At 51.0% G+C, this 17,193-nt stretch overlaps 3 protein-coding genes across 5 annotated transcripts; 2 read left to right on the top strand and 1 right to left on the bottom strand.

The window, feature by feature from the left end:
* Positions 1-64: 64 nt before the first annotated feature.
* On the top strand, positions 65-9,387 carry MGST3 (microsomal glutathione S-transferase 3). Of its 3 annotated transcripts, none has more exons than XM_031595649.2 (6): positions 65-338; positions 6,247-6,370; positions 6,997-7,070; positions 7,445-7,502; positions 8,458-8,530; positions 9,161-9,387. In XM_031595649.2, the coding sequence occupies exons 2-6, from the start codon at positions 6,254-6,256 to the stop codon at positions 9,268-9,270; spliced, it is 432 nt and encodes a 143-aa protein (XP_031451509.1). In that variant the 5' UTR covers positions 65-338; positions 6,247-6,253; the 3' UTR covers positions 9,271-9,387. The 3 variants fall into 3 exon arrangements, with proteins under 3 accessions (XP_031451509.1, XP_031451507.1, XP_090002180.1); XM_031595647.2 differs by lacking the exon at positions 65-338 and adding an exon at positions 3,660-3,783; XM_090146054.1 differs by lacking the exon at positions 65-338 and adding an exon at positions 5,170-5,192.
* Positions 436-2,572, top strand: LRRC52 (leucine rich repeat containing 52). Its single transcript, XM_031595646.2, has 2 exons — positions 436-1,060; positions 2,199-2,572. The coding sequence occupies exons 1-2, from the start codon at positions 436-438 to the stop codon at positions 2,450-2,452; spliced, it is 879 nt and encodes a 292-aa protein (XP_031451506.2). The 3' UTR covers positions 2,453-2,572.
* A 231-nt stretch (positions 9,388-9,618) lies between the features above and the next one.
* On the bottom strand, positions 9,619-17,068 carry ALDH9A1 (aldehyde dehydrogenase 9 family member A1). Its single transcript, XM_031595643.2, has 11 exons — positions 16,835-17,068; positions 16,332-16,477; positions 15,256-15,385; positions 14,817-14,951; positions 14,113-14,309; positions 13,472-13,612; positions 12,607-12,795; positions 11,858-11,945; positions 11,468-11,609; positions 10,845-10,957; positions 9,619-10,480 (listed from the first exon to the last, which is right to left on the bottom strand). The coding sequence occupies exons 1-11, from the start codon at positions 16,995-16,997 to the stop codon at positions 10,386-10,388; spliced, it is 1,539 nt and encodes a 512-aa protein (XP_031451503.2). The 5' UTR covers positions 16,998-17,068; the 3' UTR covers positions 9,619-10,385.
* Between the last annotated feature and the right edge of the window lie 125 nt (positions 17,069-17,193).

Raw genomic sequence — 17,193 nt, 5'->3', positions numbered from 1 at the left:
TGGCGACCGTTAGCCGTTAGGGGGCGGGGCCGGCTGAGGCGCTGAGGGGAGTGGCGGGAAGGGCGGTGGCTGCTCGACTGGGGCTTCGCGCCCGCGGCTGCGTGACAGCTACCGGCCTGCGGCTGGAAGGCGGCTCTGGGAGTTACAACCGCTCGGCAAAGCTGGAAGGAGCGGTGGTTTGAAAACATTGGTCGGCCGGAGAGCTCTCAGAGCGGCGCCGGGCTGTTGACATCGCAGCTGCCAGCGGTGCCGTAGCGAGGCGCTCCGCCGCACTTCTGCGCGCAGAGAGCCGCGAAGCCGGGCTCAGCTTCCAGCCGGGCAGCCTGCCAGCCAGTCAGGTGAGTCGCCGATGTAGAGCACGTCCCAGCGGACACCTGTCTCCTCAGCGTCTTGCCGCAGTCCCCCGGGGGCTGAGCGGTGTGGGAGTGGCGGGCCATGTCTCCCGCAGGTAGATGGCAGCCCTTGAGCCTCGTGTTTCTTTTGGGGATGGGGATGGCATCGGGGAATAGCAGCTGTCCGAGCGGGTGCAGCTGTCGGTACCTGGAGGTGAACTGCACTGGGCGACAGCTGCAGGAGTTCCCCGCAGCCATCCCTCTGGACACGAGGCAGCTGATCCTGGCAGTGAACAACTTCTCGTACCTGCCAGCAGTGGAACTGAGCTTCCTGGTGGATCTGGTGTATTTGGACTGCCGACAGAACCTGCTGGGAGATGACCTGGATTTCACTTTTATCGGTGTGGTCAAGCTCGTCTACCTGGATCTCAGCTTCAACAACCTGACGCAGGTCACCTTCAGCACCTTCTCACAGCTCCTCAGCCTGGTGGTGTTGAAGATCTCGGACAATCCCAACCTTGTAGCAATAGAGAAGGATGCTTTCACCAACAACACCTGGCTGAGGCACCTGGATGTGAGCCGGACTGGTTTAACGTTCCTAGATGCCAGCACTGTCCAAGTCCTGCCCAACCTGAGGATTCTGGGGCTCTCTGACAACCTGTGGCACTGCAACTGTTCCTTTTTGGACTTCATCACCTGGATGACAGAGAGCAGTGTTCATTTTCCAGGTGAGGGCTGTGTGAACAGGATCCCTCTTCTCTCCATTCTGTTCCTGGGTGGAATGGACAGGGCCCTCTGACCTCTTCTCATTCAGCTCATTGGGGCTGTCCAGCCTGTCAGCTGTGCATCCCATCATCAGGTGTTGCACAAAGCACTGATAGGAGCAGCTGGGCTACACACTCTCCACCCTCAGTCACGCTTACTCACATCCTCAGGACTGTAGGGGAGGTATAGAACATCTGGTAGCAGACTCAGGAGGTATCACTGTGCCTGCGAGTCACAGCACCCTGCAGCCACGGTGCCAAGAATGAGGAGCTGGCTCAGGGCAGATGTGCTCTGGGAAAGGTATTTCTCTGAATGTCCTGCCTTTTCTCCATCTGCTCTGATCTTTTGTTACTGTTGCAGTGTTGGTGTGTCTGTAGTGGCCAATAACCCCCCTTCATGATCAGTAGAAACACTTGCAGGGCTGGCTTGTTCCTCTCTCTCTTCACCTCCTTGGTACAGCCTCTCCAGCCCTGAGCTCTCCATTGTTGCTCCTGTCCCATTAGCTCAAATACTGCCTGTGTTCAGAGAGAAAAGCCAGCATCTATTATCTCACAGCCTGCACTGGAATTTGACAGGACATAGGCAGTATTTCCATGGAACTGAATCACTCCTGAGTTTCCTCTCTCACAATTGCAGGTGAAACTATGCCTAATTGCAAACTGCTCCAGTTTTCAAACTTGACTCCCTGTGTGCAAGCCTTATCACTCTAGTCTAAAAAGACCTCTTTCCCTTTAGCCTTGTCACTTAAAAAGGTGTCTGAGGCTTTAAAATAATGACAAATGCTCTTATATTGAAACAAAAGTGCTCAATCAGCAGAGATGAACAGTGCAGCTACCGCAGTTTGTCACAGTGCCATCACCCAAACAGAGATATTTTCCTATGGAGGCACCGCCACGGAAATCATTCTGGCAGGCTGGTGGTTGTGGCTTGGCCATAATCTGGCTGATTTCTCCTAGGCTATGAAGGGAGAAGGACATGAAGCATGGAGAAGTTTTCCAGGAGTTTAGCAAACTCCTCCATCACTTTTCTAGCAGTGATTTTTCCTGCTCACTAATGCCTTAGACACAGGCAAAAGAGTTGTTTTGCTTTTTTCCTCTGCAGACGCCGACAACATCACCTGCTACACACCAGAAGCCCTTCGTGCCTTGAAGATGCCTGCAGCAGAGGTACAGCTGTACTCCAGCTGCCAGACCCACCTGCATAAGCACGACTACATCTTTCTGTGTTTCATTGGCTTCTGCATATTCTTTGCTGGCACTGTGGTGGCCTGGCTGGCTGGCATCTGTGCCGTCATCTACCAAATCCACAGTACAAAGGAGGAGGAGGAAGAAGAGGAGAAAGATGCAGTCACTTAGGGTCAGCCCTACAAATCCTTCTGGATGCCGTCCTGGGAATTGAAGGCAGGCTCTTCTGAGTGATTTCCCAAACTTTATACGCAAATTTTTTGAAGTGAAATAAAACCACAAGAGAAGATAGTCTCTGGGCTCCAGTTTTACTCACAGTGCCACCTCTGCATTTCTTCTTCCAGTGAGACTCAGGACTTTGGCAAAATGTTCAGTGTGAGCCACGGGAGGTGTGGACAGTGCCATGCAGCAACCAGCAGCATTTACACTCCTGCTTTCTCACGAGACCACGGAAAAGCAGGGCCAGCATGCAGCCTGTCCTGCCACAGGGACAGGGCCCAGCACCGTGCAGCAGCCAGGGAGCTCACCAGGGCCTTTTTGGCCACACTGGCACAGCCTAGATAGCTCACTTCAGCTGCAGGGAATCTGAGAGCCTCTGCTGTGAAAAGGCAGAACAGAGAGGTTCAGAGCAGGTCTTCTGTGGGCCTGGGATCCCACTGGGTCTTTCTTGCTTCTCCGTTCTACCCGTTACAGCAAAAGACACCACCTGTTCCCGTGTACCTCCACGGGTCTATGAGCATTTACAGAACCAAGTTTTGTGTCGCATAACCCTAAAAGTGGTTTTATTTTGAATGTAAGAAATACCTCTCCCACGCAATCCAAGTGTTCTTGGAGATGGCTTGTGTTTCCGTCCCAAGTCCCAGGGCTGCACGTTCAGGGCAGAACAAAGGGAGGTGTAAATAAGATCCTTCATATCACTAGCACTAGATAATTGCCAGGAGCGGTGTCTGCTTACATGAACAAGTACAGTGGCTCCACGTGTGAAGCACTGGCTTCTCATCCGAAATCAGCTGGATCTGATGGAGGAAAAGGGAAAAGCAGGATTTTAGCAAGCACAGTATAAATTAATACGCTGTCTTACAGCCATTAAACTGTGGCCGGTCTGCCGACCGTGAATCAAAGCTGAAATCCTAGGACCACAGAATAGTTTAGGTTGGAAGAAACCTTAAAGATATCACCCCGTGGGCTGGCTGCTCCCAGCTCAGGCTGCCCAGGGCACATCAATGGCTTGGGGCATCTCCAGCGATGGGCACCCACAGCTCCGACCAGCAGTGCCGGCGCTTTTCATTATTTAGAGTCTGCATGGCAGAGATAGAAGGGACACGCAGCAGACAAAACGGGTCCTTGCCCCCACACAAAGCCTCCGCCCGCCCCGCCGTGCTCCCCCAGCCATCCCCCTCCCGCAGCCCGGCGCGGTGTGCTCCGCCTGGGGGCGCGGCCAGACCCAGCCCGGTCCCGCTCCGCCCCGCGGCGTCCCGGGCTGCTCTGCGCCGCAGGCTGTGGTGAGTGCGGGCCGGGCGTGCTGCCGCGGGGCTGGACGGGGCTGCGGGGCGTAGCGGGGCTTCCGGGAGTTCGGTGGGCTGATGTCTGAGCATGGTGAAGTGGGGGAAAAATAGAGCCGGTGCGGGTGAATCACCCTCCCTCCCCCCAGGCGGGACAAAGGGCTCTGCAGGCTGGATTGGAAGGCTGGGCTGGTGGTATGATCGGAACCCAGCGTGGCTCTGCACAAGGAGGCTTCGTTAGCTCTGCTGATTATAACAGTTGTGATTATAGTTGATTACGTATGATTATAGGGTTAAAGTGCCTACAGGAAAGCTGGGGAGGGACTTTTTATAAAGGCAGGAAGAGACAGGATGAGGGAAGATGGCTTTAAACTGGAAGAGGGTAGATTTAGACTAAGTATGAGAAAGAAATTCTTTACTGTGATGGTGGTGAGACACTGGCACAGGTTGCCCAGCGAGGTTGTGAATGCCCCCTCCCTGGAACATTCAAAACCAGGCTGGATGGGGCTGCGAGCAACATAGTCTGGTGGGAGGCGTCCCTGTCTACGGCAGGAGGGGTGAACTAGATGGTCTTAAAGGTTCCTTCCAACCCAAACCATTCTGTGATTCTATATGCAGCAAACTCGGGAAGAATTGTTGCTGGGAGCACTTTTGCAGCCCTCAGTCTGTGCTGTGTCATGCCCCAGCGTCCCTCGGCTGTGTGGGTCCAGCCCGAGACATTGCTGCATGGAAGATAAAAATTGAGGCTTGTGCAGGGCAGCATTACTTGTCAGCAGAGTCCTTGCAGCTGTGGACAAAGGTTGCTGAGCTGCAAAAGCATCAGGAAGCAGCCACAAGGCGTGCAGGCAGGGAACTGAAAGTCATGATGACTTTGATTTGCTTTAGCTCCAGGTTACTAGAGCAAAGGCTTACTGTTTGACTTTAGATCAGTAGCACAAGTAGCAGCTTTATAACATCTGGCTTAATGCTTACTGCAACTGAATGGTGCTTTTTGCTACCAACATAAAAGATAAAATCCCAACTTACAGCTTTATGAAAGACAAAAGGCTTTGTCCTTGCTGCTGAGACCAAGGACAAGGCTGGAATGTGAAGGGGGAAGTAAAACCACTGACCTGTTCTGCCAGGTGGGAATGTCCCACACCTTCTATGTGCCATCTCTAAGGTGCTCGCCTCTATTACACGTGGGTGCAGATGATATTTTTTGATTACTTAAAGCTTTCCAGCGTTCTTATTAATAATTCTTTTCCAAACTGCACGTAGACAAAATCAGCAGGTTTCTTCTTGTTCCACCAGCAATAATTTCCTTGCAATTGAGAGGTAAAAACCTTTGCTCCCTGAAGATTGATCCTTTGCGAGGAGCACCAGTGCTGTTGCAATAGGAGGGCTGGCTGCACTGCTTCCTTGTTGAGGTGTGATGTTTTTCCCCCACAATGACAGATTGTGCTGCTGGGACAGTGCCAGGGGCACCAAAGCCTTGCATCACTGAAATAGGCTTTGGTTAGGGTTTAATTTCCAACTTGTCTCTCATTCCCACATCATGCCTGGTCTCCACATTGAATTTATGGCAATTGCTTGTGTTTGCAGCGTCCTTTAGCAGGGAATTACATGGGTCTAATTCCTATTGAATGAAAAAACATCTTTGCTTTATTCTGAATCTCTGCCCTGGCTGCATTTGGTGACCTCTAGTTCCAGTGTTGGAAATGAACCACCAGTTTCTGTCCACCTTCTCTAGGTTATAGACTTTTTGAATACCAACCTTGTTTGCCTGTTCTCTTTATCTCTGAGAGAGACTTGGCTTGCTGGGTTGTTTCCCACATAGAAGTTGTTGTGTATCTTTGAACATCTGACCCATTCCCACTTTTGCTCTAAGCTTTTTAGGGTGGTGGTACAAGAACTTAAGCTGGAGTTAAATGAGGGGTTTACACAGTGACATAATCAGATTTGCTGTCCTGATCTCTAGTCTGACTGTGGAGTCACTTCTGCAAGTGCAAGTCCTGCCTGCATCCTGATCACAGGATGGGATGAGTTACAGCAGCACCCACCACCTCTCCTTGATTTCAGGCAGCAGGAGGACTGGGCTGCAGAGAGGGAGGAGCCTTCGGTGTGTTATTGAGGACAGGAGTGCCATGGAATGTGGTCAGACAGCCAGAGCTGATGGGATCTGTAGGGGGTCTCTAAGCTAGAGGCCAGACTTGAGACCTCTGCTACTGCCCACCCGCACTTACTGATTTTAAGGCTTACCTGATGGGACCTAAGCAGGGAACCCTTGGTTTGTGCTGTTTAACACCTTGTAGACACCCAAAGGTAAAAATTCCCTGACAGTTTATCCTTTTCTTCAGCCAGTTCTTATGCTAGGATAGCTCTCTGCAATTGTTAGGCCCAGGCACGTACACACACCCACTTCTGCATGTGTTGAGCTCCAGTCATATCCTGAAATAGTAACAGGCTCTCTTTTTCTCCCAGCACCAAGATGGCTGTTCTCTCCAAAGAGTATGGCTACGTAATCCTGACAGGGGCTGCCAGCTTCGTCTTAGTGACACATCTTGCTGTGAACGTGGGAAAGGCACGCAAGAAGTACAATGTGGAGGTGAGTCCCCTTTTTCAGCCTCAAGCAGAGGGACAACCTGTCTGCAGAGGAGCGCCAGCCAGCCCACTCTATTGCTCCTTCTCTTTTTTTCCCCTCCCCAACCCAGAAGGGCGTACAGCCCTTGCCTTCCTTAGCTGCACTGCTGTAGATAAGCGTGGTGACACCTTGGTTATTTTTGGATGACCCGCTGACCCCTCCTGCCCCACAGTGTGAGTGTAGGAGGGATGGAGCTGGCATTCTAGCTCTCCAGACTGGAGCAGACACAAGGCAGAAATCAGGGTTTGGCAGATAAGATGCTTGGCACTGAGCCGAGACAGCTGAAATCGCAAGACTTTCAGCTTCGGAAACTATGATGAGCAAGAAACCACACAGCCTTTCTCCCTGCAGAGAAGACAGACGTGATGTTGGGAACAAGGACATCTCAGTGGAACACAAGCATACAGGGAGCAAAGCAGTTTCACAAAAGCAGCTTGGGCATGGAGTCAGGCTCTAACTTGCCCTAGCAAGTCAGTTCTCCAAGCAGCAGCACAGCACTGCGCTCCCTGAGGAGATGCAGCACATGCACCATGCTGCTGGAGGAGGCTGGCTGCACTTGCTTATCTTCTGCTCTTGCCTTTCTTTGGCAGTATCCAACCATGTACAGCACAGATCCTGAGAATGGGAAAATATTCAACTGCATCCAGCGTGCACACCAGAACACGTGAGTACCACGTATGAGTTTGTACTGCCACAGTCTCCTGGGGAGAGGTCTAGGCTCACCCAGCTAAAAGGAGCCAGGCTGCAATGGTACATCAGAGGGGTGCTGGGAGGAACGACTCATTTAGCTGGTGCTAGGCTGTATTTAGCAGTGGGTCGAGGCACAAAGTGGAAAGACTTCAGACAGAGCTGAAGTCTATGGAAGTCTGTGCGTGCTGTACTTCGCTTTGTGCTCAATTTCTGGCCACAGCATGAAGCATGAAGACTAACAAGTCAGGCCCATCAAGTACCCTGGCAGGGGATGTTTGCAACTGCATTCCTAGATATTCTCTTTACAGGCCACTTGAAGATGAGTATAACATTCTTTCTTATTTTCAGACTGGAAGTTTACCCTTCCTTCCTGTTCTTCTTAGCCACTGGTGGAATCTACCACCCGGTAAGTGACTGTGGCATGCAGGTCCACACAACTGAACTTACTCCGTGACTCAGAGCAGGCACAAAGCCAAGCTTACCCAGCTGAAGGCAGCCAGGCTGTTTCCTAACCCCATCTCATTCCACAGCCATGCCTCTTCTGAAAATGCAGTGGAACCACAAGTACTTTCACCACTGATGCTTCAGCCAGTAAGCCTTTTTCCTCCCCATAAGGGTTCCTTGTCAGACAAACTGAAGTATCCACAACCTCCAGTCTGCAAGTGGGGAGTGTCCACACAACCCTGTCTGGTTCTCTTAAGCCTGCAGGACTACTCAGCAGCTGTTTTTGTATAGGGTGGGAACCTTTCACCTCCCTTTAAACGCACACTTTAAAGAAGAGTTTGATAAGAATAGCTGGGGAACATTTCGATCTTCCCACCCACTTTCACCACCAAAGGAGGCATGTGGAGGATGATAAAAAAAAAAGGCCTAGATTGTTTCAAAACGAAAGATGTAGAATACTTTTGAGGAGGCGGGCATGTGGGAGAGACTGAAGCCAGCAGCTTTTTCTTCACCACCGATAGACAAATCAGGTTCTTCTTGAAAGTTTCTTTTCAGAAAGGAAAGGAAGCAGCATTAAGTAAATCTAGCAAACTGATGTCACATTGCATCAAGCTCTAAATGAAGAGGCAATGTGGAAGTCCTCCTGCTGCAGGTGTTGCAAACACATACACCTGCTTGCAGCAACGAAGCATAGCTTGGAAGGCTCTGCAGCACAGCACTGTAGCTGTCATGAAAATGATTCCAGTCCGACTCACTGTGGCTTTCACCATCAGCCACACACTGACTCCTAGTTGTCCTAGCAGAGTCAGGACCCAAGCTGTAGTTTGTGGTCACTCCTTGAAGCAGGGCTGCTCTAACAGCTGACCAGGTGCAAGCAGCAAGTCTCCACAACTTTAATGCTTCTCCTTTCTCTCCAGCGGATTTCCACAGGGCTCGGCATTGCCTGGATCCTTGGCAGACTCCTGTATGCCCACGGATACTACACAGGAGGTGGGTCTTTACCCTAGAACAGAAATTGCTTGGAAACTAAAGCTTCCTCCTATGATCTCTGGGGCTCTTTTCTTCAGTTCCTGCCAAACAGGCAGCATAAAGCTTCCAGTCACAGTGCGGGTCCACAGACTGCTACTTCTGCATTGTGTTTTTCCTGCTGTTAGTAAGAGTACTACTTTAATACCAGACACAGACAGAGGGCAGCTGCACAGCACAAGCTGGTAGCTGCTGTTGTGCCCAGATTCATCTCTAGATCCTGCTCTCTCTTTCAGGATAGGCTAATCTTTGATGATATTTTTGACTATCGCACATACACATTCCCTGCCCAAGGGGAAGGAGCCTAACTGACTCCAAGTATTTTAGGCCACTACTTCCACCGTGACTTGAAACAAACCACACTATGGGGGATGAATCATGTAGTGCATCTGACTTTGTACTCCGCTTGGTTCTGGTCTGTCACATACACAGCAGTGTTCCAGCCTTCCTTTCTGAAGGTCTGCAAAAGCTAACTACACTTGTACTAACTCAGGGTAGTGCTGGGAAGGTGGAAGCAGCCCTGCAGTGCTGGGAGCAGTGTGGGTGAGAAAGCTGGCTACTGCTGTTGAACTGACAAGACGTGTCCTTTTCCAGAGCCAAAAAATCGAAGGAGAGGGGCCCTTGGTTCAGCTGCACTCATTGGGCTGGTGGGCACAGGTGTGTATTCAGCTTTCCAGCACCTTGGTTGGATCTGCCCGGACTAACTGACCATCATCATGGCTGCCTGGGAAACCAGAGGGATTTCTTGCTGTAGAACATTTCATTGCCTGGTTTTTTTCCTCCTCATTCAATAAAATGAAGTTGTCAGTTCTGCACTTTCATTCTGAAGTTACAGAGGGCCATCTAAAGAAATTTGGCAGAAAACCAGCATGACTCTGGTTTTATGAGACTATGGCAACCAGCCTATCAGGCAGGGACGCTCCAGCTTTTCTGACTTCCGTGAATGAAAAGCAATCCTATAAACCATTTGTTTAACCCGTCCAGCAACAACCCAGCTCACACTCAAACCCATTTTCTGGACTCTTCACGTCATGTCACTCTCCAGTAAGATGTTCCAAACAGAGTTAGTATTTATTTGATTGCTACAAAAGAAAAGATGTGAGCAAACATTTAAATTTGCTATTTCATCATCATAGAATTACCATGTTTATAAAGGAAGGCCCAGAGAAAGGAAATCAAACAGCTTTTGATTAAGACAGGCAGCAATCTGTCTCATGTTAGAGCTCACTACCGCTCTTGTTACGCTGTGCACTGTGTGGAGACCATCTGCAGCAATGCCTGTCGAGGCAGCATCAGCTCACCATCCCCACAGTATCGTGAGGCACAGATAAAAAACACAGAACTTGTGTTCACAAGTGTGCTAGAGGAAAAAATCCTAACCTGAAGGCTTTTACATAGTCAGAGAAGAGACAGAGCCAAGAGCTACGGGATGTTAATGTGCCTGAGAGCTTTTACATGCACTGAGCAGGGTTATACTTGCTAAGAAGCCTGAACTGGAATTAACTAAGGGCGGAGGACAACAGCGTTCAACGTGCGCTGGGTAAAGTAGCCGGGGCTGGGCCTCTGCCACTACCAAGCCTCTGGTAGCTGCAGGTGCTGCTGCTGAACACTAGGTCACTGTCTCCTGGTCTGAGGTCCCCATCTTCCACTAGAGAGCACAGAGGAGGCCTACAGACCAAACTATGTGTACGTTGCCTCTGCAGGAGCAAGATGGCTAAAAGCTGCTCTCGTTCTGCCCCACTCCCAGGCACTTAAAATTTTAGGGCACTTTACTGCTGTGTAAATGATCCACAATTCTCCTGAGATGGCCTCAGAGCCACTAAAACACGGATTCCACATCACCCATCTCCACGCAGACAGTCTTCAGCTGCGAGTAGTACTCGATGGCTGCCCGCCCGTTCTCTCTGCCAAATCCTGCAGGGACAGGGCAGAAGTGAGTGCAACAGGCAGTGCCAAGCATCACTCATAACCAGCACACAGCCATGCCGGGGAGAACACAAGCCACACGCACAGTGCAAGTGCAGCACCACCTCATGGCAGCACTTCTGACCAAGAACTGGGTGAGCTCCGCTGCAAGTAAGGCCGTATATTAAAGCTCACCTCTGTGCTCACTCAGTACAAAGCCATAATCCCTTCCACAGCTTCCCTTTGATTTCCCAGTGTGGTATCCATGCTTTAGAGGCAATCGATGTGCCTGTCTGCCCCAGCAACAGGCTGCTCACATCTGCCGTCACAGACATACAGAAGCTGAGTCCAGGGAAGGGCAAGCATTGCTCACCTGATGACTTGTATCCCCCGAAAGGCAGCTCCACGGGGCTGATGTTGTAGTTGTTAATGAAGCACATCCCAGCCTTGAGAGCAGCCACTACCCTGTGAGCCTTCTGGATATCCCTGCAGGAAAACAGCAGCTCAGCTACAGCCCTCCCTTTCACCCCCTTATCCCTGAAACCCCCAGCAGGTTGCAGTGGTTTTTAGAGCCCAGCTTGTCCTACTCAGAGGATACAACACCTAATTCCCAAGGACACTCAGCACAGTACTTCATTTGAGAGGGCAGGACAAGGACACCAGTAAAGCAGACTACGGCAAGCAGCCAAGAGCATCTTTGCACACATTCAGCAGCGTGGCAGGCTCCTGGTGAACATCTCCTGGAGGTGCAGGCAGGCAGGCAGCTGGCCAAGTGCAGGCTAGAAGGAGCCTGAAGGACAGCTGGGCCCACCTAACCTCCTCAGGAAAAACCAGGAGGAGATGCATAGTCATTTAAAAAGTTCCCTTCTGGCATTGTCTTGCTACAGCTTTCCTGGAGGAGGATATCCGTGCCCATGCCAAACACTGTGAGAGGAGCATCAAATTGCTGCAGCATTTCCCTGCTCCTCCCTTCCCTAGACTGCTTCCCAGCTGTACCTGGTGAAGACACCACCTGCCAGGCCAAATTTGGTGTTGTTGGCTCTCTCCACGACCTCCTCCTCTGTGTCAAATGGCAGAATGGACATGACAGGCCCAAAGATCTCTTCCTGCACACATGTCATGTCGTCTCTGCAGTTCCCTGGAAGCATGGCAGCATTCAGAAGGAAAAGTTAGTGGCAAAGCCTGTGCATTCTGCAACCCACAGAGTCTTCAAGACAGCACTCAGCACTACACAGCTGCTGCTCCAGGTTCCACAGCTAGCTCTGGTACACCTGTAGAAGTGCCTGTCCACAGCCATACAGAAAGATGGGTACACAATTTCATCTAGAAGCAACTCAGCAACATCCACACAGAGAATCACAATGCCACTAATAGGAAGGATCGTACCTAACACGCATGGTTGCATGTAGAAGCCATTCTTCAGCTTCGGGTCATCTGGTACATACAGGTCTCCCCCACACAACACCTGAGCACCCTGAAAGAGAGGCAAGCAGAAAGTAGGCAGGCATGTGCATGGCATCCTGCCCAGCTGTTGCAGCTCTGGCTGGCCAATGCTCAGTGCTATATTTACTCTCCCATACAAGAAATCACATTAGGGCCTTCTCTGGTGCCTCTCCAGGCCAGGTATGCTGATGGAGCATCACTAGCAAATCAGGGCTTTCAGTCACACTTCCCCTTTTCCAGCCCATCCCCAGGATGGCTGGCCACACACCAGACTTTACAACAGAGCTGGAGAAAAGGCAAAAAAAAAAAAAAAAAAAAAAAAGGCTGGGTGGGTCTTGCTGGTCTTATGAAGATTGCTTCCAGCACACTGTGAATTTTGTTTCTGATCCTTAATAAACGTTTTTCCCAACCAACATACCTGGAAACCATGTGAGATAACAGCCAAAGATGTAAGACGTGACCACAACTTATAAAAGCAACCAGCTCAAATGCATGGATTCTCCCATTTTACACAGTGGCAGTATCAGGTGCGAAAAGCACATCTAGTGGTCCTAAACACCTACTGTATAATTGAACCACTCCAAGAAGACAGCTTACAGGAAGGTATAGATAAGAAAGCAGCTACTGGTCTGCTTGTTTGGAAAGAACAGGAGACATTTCAGGGCTGACACCAGGCAGCATTACAATCTCACCTGCTCCTTTGCCTGCTTTATAAAGCGCTGGACACGTTCCAGGTGGGGCCGGTTGATGAGGGCTCCCATCCGTGTGTCTTCCTGAAGTGGGTCTCCAACTTTGATCTTCTGGGTGCGTTTCACCACCTCCTTTGTGAAGGTGTCCAGTATCTTCCTCTCCACAAACACCCGTGTGCCATTGCAGCACACCTGGAATACAGAGCAAGCTGCTCTGAGCTAGACACATAGCACTTTGCAGTCTTTCTGGCATGGGTACTGCTACAGAATCTCAGAAAAGGCCCTTCACAGCTGCTAAAACAGCCAGTTTGGCCTGGGGACAGTGAAGTCCCAGGGACAGCAGACAATTCTGCTCCTGACTGCATAGGACAGTCTATTCTGGACATAACTCTACTGATGCCACCAGGTGGCTATAGTGTGTCACCAGCAGATAAGCAGACTGTTTAGTTCCCAAGGATGAAACAGGTAAACAGTTTGCCAACAAAACCTGCAAAAAACATGAAGAACCCATGAGCCAGAAAGGTATGGCTCAGCATACTGGACTGGGAGCTGCTCCCTCTCCAGAGGAAACTGCTTCTGAACTCTGTGCTCCAAAGTGGAACCCAGGGCACAGGAATAGCTGCTCTGAGCTGGGTATTGCGTGCCAGAGAGGCTCCACTTCAGGGAAAGATGGGACAGTGGGACAGGTGTCCATGCCCTGCTGGGACACCGTGCATCAGAGGTTCCTTTGCGGCACTGCACAGGGAGATGCGTGGCAAGATAGCAGCTTCAGGGTATCCCTCACTACAGAAGGACACAGGCTGGTTACCTCAAAAGCTCTCAGGCTGCGTCTGCTCTCAAACCACAGCCTTGCCCCATGGATACACACCTCTCCCTGTGTGAGGAAGTTGGCCATGAGGGCTCCATTCACAGCATTCTCCATGGAACAGTCAGAAAAGATGATAAGGGGGGATTTGCCCCCCAGCTCCAAGGTCACTGGTTTGATCCCTTTAGCTGCCATCTCCATGATCTGATAAGGACAAAGAGACAAGTGATGCATGGCCAACAGGGAGGCTGCACGGAGGGTTCAAGGGGCAACACTTACCCTCTTCTCAAACCTCAATTTATTTGTAAAATATTTTTAGGAACGTTTTATTTGTTTAGACTAAATTGAGGGTGGGAAATTCACAGAAAGCAGGCTACTTCTGAAACCAGCAGGCTGCACACAGTTCAGGTGAACTATCACTGCCAGAAACATTCAGACATTTTCCCAGCTGGTTCACGCAGCCTCCTCCCCACATGGATGCCCACTTAAGCAACTCAGAGCCCTCAAGTGAACGCGTGAAGACAACCAAGGGGCTGCTCTGAAAGTCCGAACTGGGACCCCAGTATAACACTTCATGCTCCTTGCTTGTCCCCAGGCATGCCAACTCACACCATATCCTTACACTCCTCACGCACAACATATCAAGCTCCCCACCACACCAGGAAGGCTGGTGCACAACCCCTCGTGTTCCCCCCAGTTCCCACCTTGACACCAGTGGGCACGCTGCCAGTGAAAGAGATTTTGGTCACATCTGGGTGGTGGCAGAGGAACTGTCCTGTGGCCACTCCACCCTGCACCACATTGAAGAGCCCCTTAGGAGCACCAGCCTCTGTGAAGATCTCTGCCAACTTCAGCACAGAAATGGGTGTAAAAGGAGAGGGCTTGAAGACCATAGCGTTGCCTAAGGGAACCCAGAAAGAAGCAAGGTGGGTTAACACCTGAAGTGCTTTAGGGAAAAAAAGCCAGACAAAAAACCCACTCAAGACAATGAGTTTGTTTCTGCTGATCTCAAAAGATCTCCCCACTGAAAAGAGGAAGAAACATTTTTGGCTGAACTCTCTGCAATCAAAGAATGGAGAGAAATGCATCTCCTGTTGGGAAAGGCTGGGGAGATAAGGATGTTGGTCCTGTACTGCAGACATTTCCAGAGACATTTGTCCCTGGTACACAGCCAAGCCATCAAGTCTCTTTCCTGATGCACTCACTGTCCCCTCAGTATCTGTCAGATTCACATTTTCTGTTCCTTCCTGCCTGAAGGTTCTGCAAATCCTTCAGTGCCTCCTTCAAGGCAATCCCAGGGTCTGTAACTCCACCCCCCAAATCACTCTCCCCTACAGAATCCCCTGGCATCAAAGAGAAGCTTGAGTAGGCAGAGGGTCTAAGAGAGATCTGCTTTAGGGTCAATTACCGCATGCCAGGGCTGGGGCAGACTTCCAGCAGGCAATCTGGAAGGGGTAATTCCAGGCTCCAATCCCAACACACACACCCAGGGGCTCCCTGCGAGTGTACCCAAAGGATCCTCCAGGAAGCTGGATGTGTTCACCTGCAAAGAGGACAAACAGATGGAAGTAAGAGAAGAACAAAGCTCCTTCCAGTTCAGTTAGAGCCTCTGAAGACAGATCTCACTTAAACTGGAAACAGACACAGCTTTTACCCCAGCAAGCTCACAGGTGTGTCAGGGCCCACAAAGCACGGCAGCATTAAGTAGAGATCTCTGAAAACACTCCAACATCTTCAGAAAAAGCATCTCTTAGAGAAACCAACACCAAAGGTGGTCTTGTACAGTAGAAGTTAACCAAGGAACACCAGGATAAAAAGTAAAGAGCGAACTCCAATAAAGTTCTCACCAGCCAGAGATCCCGCCAGTCCTGCATAATACTCCAGGCACTGCCAGGATATGTCAATATCCACTCTGGCTTCTAAGATGGATTTCCCATTGTTGATGGTTTCCAAGGTGGCAATTTCATCTCTCCTTTCCTGTGAGGATAACAGCACAATGATTACACATCAGAGAAGCCCACAGTAGCACTCCACAAGGAGCTTCCCATGCTCACAGCTTCCAAATCAGGCTCTGCCTCAAGTAATCATCATCTCTAAAATGTACATTCCCAGCTACCATCAATCAATTTGCCAATGACGACTGATCACAGGTGAATGCCAGACAGCTGCTGGGTTCACTGATCCTGCAGTCTTGCTTAACAGCTCTGCTTATCTAAAAGATTAGCAAACCTGAACGGAGAAGACAGATGGTAAACAATGATTGGAATGCACAGAAATAAGGTGGGGGAAAGAGCACACAGCTAGATCTAGATGGATTCAGAGGACTCAGTGAAGGACAGGTAAAACAAAGCAGCTGGGAAGCGTCCTTTAGAAGACTGCATCCCAGGCAGAAAGAATCTCTGCTGGGGAAGTCTGGCAGAAGTTTGGCCGAAAGAGAAAACAGTTCTCACTGCATACACACTGGGGACAGGATTGGTTTCTTACCAATTCTCGATGGAGACTAATTTTGACATCTAAAAACGTGCTATCTCACAAATGAGTTTGTTATGAAGCCAGAATATCTGTACCCTCTGTTTCTCATGTGTTTATCTGGTGGTTTTTTATTGCTAAAGAAAGACACTTCAGTCACGACAGCACGGTCTGTCAAGCTGAAAGTTCAAGAATGTGTCAGTTACGCAATTTCAGCTTGGAAAACGCATGCCTTGCAATATCTGGACTGGATGGCTTCAGCTTTATGTCTTCTCACAGAGCAAAGCAGGGAAGAAGCTCTAGGACACACCAGCACGATAAGACCGAGCGCCCTGCCCAAAGCATCCCGCTGTCTGCTGGGCAAAGGTAGCTTTCAGCTCCTGCGTTCCATTGGAGCTCTTGAGGGGGACAGAGGGTCAGAGCCAGCTGGGTGGCACGCAGCCCAGCGCAGTACCCGGATGAGCCTGGCAGCCTCCAGCAGCACACGGCAGCGCTCCATGCCCGACGTGCGGCTCCATGTCTGGAAAGCAGCCTTGGCGCTCTGCACGGCCAGGTCCACCTCCTTCTCCCCGGAGCATAGCAGCTTGGTTATCACTCGGCCTGGGCACGTTGTAAACACAAAACAAGAAGTAAATTTCAGCAAAATAGGCTTATCTCGCAGCAAAAGCCCGAGATCTCAGTTTCACCATAGAACTTCACGGCTCCCACCCAAACCCACTCGGTCGTGCCCGGTTTCTGGAGGAGCTCTGCAGCTCGGGGATGAAACCAAAGCCTGCCCTCCTCCACAGCCACATTCCGGCCGCTCATCACCTCCAATCTCTGCAGGTTTCTTCCTGAGCTCGTTACCCTCCCACCACCAGCACCAGACACAGCTGTACCGCTTGTCTTGTGCCGACCCACCCGACTCCCCGAGGCAAACGAACGAGTTAACCCCGAAGAAGTTCGGGCAGCACGTACCCGTGGCCGGCTCGTACACGTCTTCGGTCTGCCCGCCGTCAACGGGTTCCACACGACCGCCCGCCCGGTAGTTGAGGGGCTGTTGCATAGAGAAGGTGCCGGTGCTCATGGCGAGGCAGGGCTGCAGGCGGCAGAGCCGGGGCAGGAGGAACGCCAGCACCATGGGACGGCACCGCGCACCGCCACGCCGGCAGGGGGCTCCACGACGGCAGGTGACTCCGCCCCGCGCCTGCGCACTGAACTCCTCTCGCCACGCCTCCCGCACTCGAGCGCCCCCTAGCGGCTCGGAGGAGACACCAGCGCTGATGCGCGCAGCAGCACCGCCTAGCGGTAGCGGCGCGGCTCCGGCTACCCTGCCG

This window comes from Phasianus colchicus, chromosome 9 (genome assembly GCF_987193195.1).
Source record: "Phasianus colchicus chromosome 9, bPhaCol1.hap1.1, whole genome shotgun sequence".
NCBI lineage: Eukaryota > Metazoa > Chordata > Aves > Galliformes > Phasianidae > Phasianus > Phasianus colchicus.
Note: the sequence above shows the minus strand (reverse complement) of the source record. Positions and strands in the feature narration are given on the sequence as shown.